The 8,659-nt window shown below is 35.2% G+C and overlaps 1 protein-coding gene across 1 annotated transcript; it reads left to right on the top strand.

Moving 5' to 3' along the window:
- Positions 1-5,336: 5,336 nt before the first annotated feature.
- Positions 5,337-7,938, top strand: LOC121730768. Its single transcript, XM_042119951.1, has 3 exons — positions 5,337-5,372; positions 5,790-6,926; positions 7,895-7,938. The coding sequence occupies exons 2-3, from the start codon at positions 5,978-5,980 to the stop codon at positions 7,936-7,938; spliced, it is 993 nt and encodes a 330-aa protein (XP_041975885.1). The 5' UTR covers positions 5,337-5,372; positions 5,790-5,977.
- Positions 7,939-8,659: the final 721 nt, after the last annotated feature.

The following is an 8,659-nucleotide window of genomic DNA, read 5'->3' as shown; positions in this document are numbered from 1 at the left end:
GGAGGGCGCAGCCCCCCCAAGTACGGGCCGAGGGCAAAGTCCCCCGCATATTATTCAAATGATAGCCGAAAAGTGTAAGTTGAGTTTTGGTTGTATTAATAACTTTGTTCTTAAAAGGGAAAATTAACGACGCGACATCATTTTTTCGGGATGAAAAGTATCCTATGTCCTTTCTCGGTACTCAAAGTATCTCCATACCAAATTTCATTAAAATCGATTCAATAGTTTACGCGCAAATTATAAAAGTTTATTGTGCGGAAACCGTACATTTTTTCGGGACAAAAACTATCCTATGTCCTTTCTCGATACTCAAAGTATTTTCATACCAAATTTCATCCAAATCGATTGAATAGTTTACGTGCAGACCATAAAAGTTAATGTGCGGAAACCGTACATTTTTCCGGGACAAAAAGTATCCCTCGTCCTTTCTTATATCTTAAAGTATATCCATACCAAATTTCATCAAAATCGATCGAATAATTTACGTGCAAATCATAAAAGTTTACTGTGCGGAAATCGTACATTTTTCCGGGACAAAAAGTATCCTATAACCTTTCTCGGGACTCAAAGTATCTCCATACCAAATTTCACCGAAATCGGTTCAGCGGTTTGGGCGTGAAGAGGTAACAGACAGACAGACATCCAGACAGACGGTTGTAAAACTTCTGAGGCCTCCATGAAGCCTAAGTTAATTGTAAACAAAGGTCAGAATGTAAATAACAGTCAAAGACCTTTTAGACAGCTTGTTGGTAGTCTCATGTATTTGTCTGTATTGACTAGGCCCGATATAACTTATTCTGTTAGTTTTTTAAGTCAATACAATAAATGTCATACAGATGAGCATTGGTGTTATGCCAAAAGGATATTGAGATATTTGAAGAAAACTAAATCTTATGGTATTGTAAAAGTGGAAATTCTGAAATAAAAGGTTTTGTGGATGCTGATTGGGCCAAATGTACTTTGGATAGGCGGTCTTATACTGGATTTTGTTTCTTATTGTTCAATGGTGTCATATCATGGGAATGTAAAAAGCAAAAAACTGTTGCACTTTCAAGTTGTGAAGCAGAGTATATGGGAATTTCGGAGGCTGGAGAAAAAGCTATATACCTAAAAGCTTTGCAATTTGAAATTAGTAATAAAATGTATACTTTAATATATAGCTTGACTGCTGTAAAGACGTCGAATAATGTACGCAGCTAGAGCTCGCGCAGTTGAAGCATTGTGCCCGCTACACATGCGATTATTTTACTTAGTTACATCCAATAATAATTAATATGGAATTACCAAGTCTACGTAATAAAAAGTTAAAAAGTCAAGCAAAGATAATGCTATTGAATGTAGCGAATTATTTTCAAAGGAAGAAATAGGAATTGGCGTCTTCGTCAGGTGATTATTATTTATTAAGTTTACTATATTTTGTCATTTGTTGTTTATTTGTTGGTATTTAAAATTTTTGCTAATATATATTTTTTAATTTATTAAAATAATAATAATAATAATGTAAGTATATTTTTAGGAGAAGACGTGAATGTAAATAAGGTGATTTCAGAGGCTACTGGCGTGTCAATGACGACTGTAAAAAAAGTTTTATCTCAAAGTCATTTAGGGAATCCTGAAGAGACTATCAAGTCCCCGAGTAAAAAGAGAAAACGCAATCCAAAAATTGAGGTCGACAGTTTTACAGAAGGTAAATTAATAAATACCATATCTTGGTCATAACTTGGTGTTTAAAAACTTAATATGAACAAACTATTTATGATATTTTTATTCATATTTACAGGTGTCATAAGACGAAAAGTTAATATGTATTATACAATCAAAAAAGAGCTACCTACAGTAAAAATATGCTGCAGGAATTAAAAGGCATTTTGAACTGTGGACGAGAATTTCTAAGGAAATGTCTTCACAATATGGGGTTTCAATGGAAGAAATTACAAAGCAAGCGATCTCTTCTTATGGAAACCCAATAGAATTGGTATGGGGGTATACAAAAACAGATTGGGTAAATCAGAATTAAGTACTAATTTAAATCAGAAGTCTAATAAACTACAACAAATATTCGCCGAGTATTCCACGGATCAATGGAAGAAATGTGTGGAACATTGAAAACGATTACCAACAACAAGATAGGTTAATTGATCAAAATTACGATGACATGTACCGACCGTTCATTATACAACTATCGGAAGAAAGGTCATCGGAAACTTCGTCGGACTCAGAATCTGAATATGATTCCGATGAAGAATGACTAAATGAATGATGATAATGTTAATCTTAAACAACTTTTTTAGATATGAATTTTAGTTTTAGTGCTTAATATTTAGTATTTTATTTTCTAACATAGTTGCTTAATTATATATATAAAAATAATATATAATAAAAATAAATATAGAATCAGTCTATTATTTGCCACACTGACATGACTCAAACAATTATAATCATTCACCTAAACAATAACACGAAGATTTATCTCATCTCGAGATAAATCTCTGTGGCCACAATGCCGTGTGTACCCGTACATACCTCCCGCCCCGCGATCCGCATACCATCGGGAGGTCGACTTTACAGCGGTCAAGCTTTAGTGTTATATTATAATGACTAGATGTCCCGCGCGGCTTCGCCCGCGTAAATTAGTAATTTTACGGAAACCGTACATTTTCCCATTAAAATAGCTTATGTCCCTACTCCCTTCACTTGGTCTACTCTATATCTGTGCCAAATATTGCCATAAAAATTGCTCCAGTAGTTCGTAATTTCTAATACTTCCCCGTTTTTTCCCACATTTTCCTGAGTTTCTTCGGTCGTATGTAGTGATGATGATGATGAATGTAATTTACATAGTAGCATATGCTTTCCGTTCTTAAAACAAAGCCGAAACTCCCAAATTTGTATCTATAAAGAATCAGGAGTTCTCTCAGCACTTCCGAACCACGGTATACCAGGTATACCTCGGTGCAAAATCTTACTTGTTGGTAGCATATGCTTAGAATACTTCTCACGAAACCGAAGTCACCACATGTTTCCCTATAAATTTTGAGGAGTTCCCTCGATTACTTATGGATCCTTCATCAGATCACCACTTTTGTGAATATAATACCAAATTAGGATGATACCCTATATACCAAAAGAAAAATTTTGAAAATCGGTAAACAAACGGCGGAGTAATCGTTGAAGATAAGAAAACGAACATAACACCTTCCCCATTTTTAAAATCGGTTAAAATTGTAGCCTATGTGTTATTCTGATGTATAAGCTATGATACTGTAAAGTTTCATTAAAATGCGTTCAGTAGTTTTTGCGTGAAAGAGTAACAAACATCCATACATCCATACATCCAAACAAACTTTCGCCTTTATAATGTTACGGTACATGGTATACGGACACGTGGTGCGCAAGTACATACTCGAACCTTCTAAAAAGGTCCAATGTTTGTTTACGTGTTTACCCTTTATTTGTTAGCGTGTTTGAATTTAGACCTTATGACTGAGTCCATAAGGTCTAAATTAAATTCAACTTACTGCACTTATCGCAAGGACGGCAGTTTTATTGTGGTACATGCCCGAGCCGCCTAGAAATTTCCCACGGTTGTTTACTTGTTTACGTGAATCGGGAAATTTCTGGAATTCGTCTCGCCATATAAAAAGAGCCGCAGGCAGGCCCGGCAAGTCAGTTCGGTTCGAGCGATCATCAAGGCGATTTCGGAGTGAACACAAGTGATCAATAGTGAGTGAACCAGTGAAACCCGCGACTTGGCTACGACCTAGGACAGTGATAGTGCTTAGTGATTGGACCTAGTGATAAGTGTTGTGACCTAGTGTTTAGTGCAGTGTTAATAAAGTCTTCAAGAGAGTCACCAGGTCTTTCTCTCCAAATCCTCGAACCCTAGCACGTAACAATAATATACTATCGCACCAAAACTGTTGACCAGTGTTATCCTAACACTGGTCAACAGTTTTGGTGCCTGAAAACAAAATTAGCTGTTTCTGTAAGAGCTTTGTGCCCTGATCACATCCCAACAAACATTTCAGTCGAGTAAGAAGAAATTACGCGATTCATAGTTGTCTAAACGTCGCAAAGAAGTCGTTTTATGCTGTTACCCGACATAGCGCCTCCAATAGTTATACGACTAGTTGTCGTGTAAGAACGTCGTAGAAACGTCTTTACGACTGATTTATACGACTATTACACTACATTCAGTCGTGTAACCAGTGTGGTGGTATAAGAAACGTCTATGCGACTTTTACGCTGACCTTCATCGTATTAGTGTTGCGAATACTACCTTTACACGACAGTAGTATTAGAGTTTTATAAAATACTCTTACACGTCATTCAGTGAATTTGAACCCCTCTTTACGACCTTTACGTGACGGAATGTAGTATAAGAGTTAAAAAATTCACCAAAGTCTACAATCACCGCCATTCATCTGTTTCTTTGTAAAAATAATTTAACGTAGTTGTGATGGATAGAAAAAGCTGGGCTAGTGTAAAAAAGAGCGGAAACTTTAAGAGAAAAGTAAAAAAGAACTATGCATCATTCCTTTCCTCTAATTGCATCATATCGAATATAGGTACATGGCAAGCTAATTATAATACAACTGGAGATGGTTCCGTACAAAATTTTATAAGTTCTGTGCAGAGTAGTTCTGTGCAGAGTAGTTCCGTGCAGAGTAGTTCCGTGCAACTTAATTGTAATCCAAGCTCAGATAGTGCATATGGTGGTGTTTTAACAGAAGACCCAAAAGAAGATGACTTAGATGAAATGTTTGATAGTTTGTGTGTTAGTGATAGTTCCGATAATGATAGCACAAATGATGCCAGTGAGAATGATACACTTTGAGATAATCTTAGAAAATGGGCAATTAATTACAATATTTCACAAACTGCTTTGAGGGAGCTTAGCAAAATTCTGAACGAAAGGATACCAGGTTCAGTTCCAAAGGATCCACGTACACTTTTGAATAATAGTAATAAAAAAATCTCTGTAACTCCAGTTGACTCTGGTCATTATTGGCACAGTGGTCTCATAGAAAAGTTAAAAATGATTTCATTTATTTTGAAAAATGCTCCAAAGTGTATTTGCCTTAATATAAACATTGACGGCTTACCCTTATACAAGAGTTCTAAACACCAAGTATGGCCCATGTTGTGTAATATTCATGAATATCCTAATATTCCACCTTTAGTCGTGGGTGTATATGAGGGGACAAATAAACCAACAGACTTAAACGCGTTTTTACAATTGTTTATTGAAGAATTGAAAGAACTTTATAATAATAATTTAAGATACACTACGCGACAGGGGACTGAAGAAACCACCTCAGTGAAAGTTAGAGCTATAATATGCGATTCTCCTGCAAGGGCACTTATTAAAGGTACTGGTATAATGTCATCATCATCATCATTATTTCAGCCCACAGAAGTCCACTGCTGGACATAGGCTGGTATAATGTAAATAATCATAATTTAAAATGAATTTGCTCGATTTAAGTAGAAACTTGGCCTTTAGCATATACTCACAGCTCACGTCATGCACATGATTTGTTATCTGACGAATGAAAGAAAGAAGAAATTAAAGTACGTTTATAACAACGACTTTAATAACAAGCAGAACTGCGTCCACGAACGCATAACGAGCCTTTGGTGCCACGATTCCATTTTGTGGACACAATTTTGCTTGTTGATACGCATAACACAAGCTTTCGTCTAACAGTTGACGAAAACGTGAGTATAATGTTTAGATGCATCGTCGATAGGTTTCAGTGATTCATCTGTATGTATTGATTTTTCAGGAGTATGCAATTTCAACGCGAAACACGGATGTCTGAAATGTAATGTAGTTGGCGAATACTCACACGTATCTCATACTGTCACGTTTCAAGGAACTGATAGCGCAAAAAGAAACGACGCAGACTTTCGAGCCAAAAAATATGGAGACCACCACAAACGTGATTCTCCTTTTCTTCAATTACCCATAGATATGATAGAGGATTTTCCGGTTGGAGATTCCCTTCATCTGATTGATTTAGGAATTATGAAGCGATTACTGTTTGGGTGGAGGGATGGTAATCTGGGGAAACGTATTACCAAATGGTCATCTGCAGATATAACAAAAGTGACTCAGTATATCCAAAGTTGCCGTATGCCAAAGGAAATCCATAGGAGTTTAAGAGGTTTACAAGATTTATCACACTGGAAAGCTTCTGAATATCGCACTTTTCTTCTGTATGCTAGTTTTGTAATACTTAAGGATGTTTTGGCTGATGGTCCATACCAACACTTTTTGACTTTCTTTTGTGCTGTCACGATTTGCTCAAGTCACCATCATTTTCAGTTTTTACCAGTTGCAGAAAAAATGATGGTACGCTTTGTCGAGCATTATGGAGATTACTATGGTAGAGAATACATCACAAGTAACGTTCATAACTTAATTCATCTTGTTGATGAAGTTAAGAAATTTGGACCATTGGAAACATTTAACGCATATCCCTTCGAAAATAAATTAAGTTCTATCAAGCGAACAATAAGAAAAGGTAACAAACCTCTTCAGCAAATTGCTAACCGCCTGAACGAAAGAAACATCATAGAAATTGAGAATTTAAAATATGACAATAGCGTTACTGGCAATAAACCTGTGATCAAAACGTATATGTACAAAAATACTTCAGTTAAAATAATTCGCATGGAATCATTTATTCTCTCCACTGATAGCCAAAATAAGTGGTTACTTACTAAAAGCAACAGTGTTTTCGAACTAACATCTATAAATGATAACGATGACAACCTTGTAACTTTGAATGGGTGTATTATACAAAATACTACCGATGCTTTTGATATGCCAATTAAATCATCGTTCCTAAATATTTTCAGAATAAATTGTAACTATAGTAGAAAATTAGAAGCTAAAGTTAGCATTACAGACATAAAATGTAAGTTAGTTTCCATAGATTACGGTTCCTATATTTATTTTATACCACTTATTCATACTCTGAATTAATAGGAAAATAAAAGATAATGATCATATAGAATTGGTTTTATTTATTTAAAACAAATAGAAAACACAACAAAATTGTTATTTATTCACTTGGACAATCATTAGAAAATGTTATAAAATAATTATCAGCCTCTCTTTCTCTTGGCAATTTAAAACTATCAAAATATTAAAAATCCAAAAACAACAATCAATAGTAGCTTGGGCGACGAATAACTTGTGGATGGAAAAGTCGAAAGCAGAAAATTTGACTTAGGAACTTTGTTCCTCCTAACTAGTAGGAGGTAAACATACTAAAAGCCCTTACCCCTCCGAGGTGAGCTGGAGGGGGGAGGGGCAAAAGAAGATCCCGTTTTTTAGTATTTTGCTTATATCTTGAAAACGGTGCGTCGTACGAAATTTTGTTGTACTACATAATGAAGCCTGATAAAATTCTCTACAACTTTGACTTTTACACTTTTTATCGATCGGATCCTATAGACAACCATCAAAGATCGATAAAAAGTGAAAAGGTCAAAGTTGTAGAGAATTTTATCAGGCTTCATTATGAAGTAGATATTACAAAATTTCGTACAACGCACCGTTTTCAAGATATAAGCAAAATACTAAAAAACGGGATCTTCTTGTGCCCCTCCCCCCTCCGGCTCACCTCGAAGGCGTAAGGACTTTTAGTATGTTTACCTCCTAACTTATCGGAACAAAGTTCCTAAGTCAAATTTTCTGCTTTCGACTTTTCCATCCACAGTCACTATTTGAGCATTCATTGACTAAGCTATAGGTACTTTTTCAAACAACGTAACAACTGACAGTGCCTACGCACTGATGATTACAAAGGCATAAATTAAGTCGCGGGTGCCAGTGTGGTATAATTGATATAAGTATCAACATATTGTTCATAAAATTCAGCACTTATTAAACACCGCACCCTGACATATGCAACCATAGTCTGAAGTGCGTAGGCACCCTTCACACCAATAAGAAAACACTTTGACTCTCTTTTATCATGCGGCTAGGCTCTGGCCGTTTAATAAGTTTAATAAGATAGATAATAATAGAGCCTCTACTGGGTGTAACAGAAAGGTGTAGTGATACTGAAGGGGATGATTATACCCATGATACTGACCAACTTCTCCCAAGGAACCCATCCCATACAAATTTTTCAGTCACGTGACTGCAATTTATATGGAAGGTTAAATATTTTTTAACGAATCGGACATAGGTTTCATGGAGAAAGTTGTTCAGTATCATGGATAGAAACATCCCTTTGAGTTTCGCTACACCTTTCTGTTACACCCTGTATAGTAATTAGTAATGCTTATGAAATCCTGAACTACTGCCTGAACTTGGCCGCTGCGGCAATGGTTGTCGGTTTACAATAATTTCTAGTTACTACAGCATTTCTAATTTGTAATTATTAGAAATATTGTTTGTATTTTTAAACGTATAAAAGTATTATTATTAAATAAAACATAATCATTTTAAAATGTAAGAATTAGTAAGAAACTGTCTTCACTACGTAAGAGTGTCATTAGAACGTGGCATAAAACTAATAATTATAACACAGAACAAAAATTATAAAAATCACAATAATCAAGACCAATTCTTTAACTTAATTTATTACTTATAATAAAAAAAAATAATAACTTTTTATTAAAATATCCTTTTAATGGC

Source organism: Aricia agestis, chromosome 1 (genome assembly GCF_905147365.1).
Source record: "Aricia agestis chromosome 1, ilAriAges1.1, whole genome shotgun sequence".
Lineage (NCBI taxonomy): Eukaryota > Metazoa > Arthropoda > Insecta > Lepidoptera > Lycaenidae > Aricia > Aricia agestis.
The sequence above is the reverse complement of the archived record's forward strand: the minus strand, read 5'-3'. Positions and strand labels throughout refer to the sequence as shown.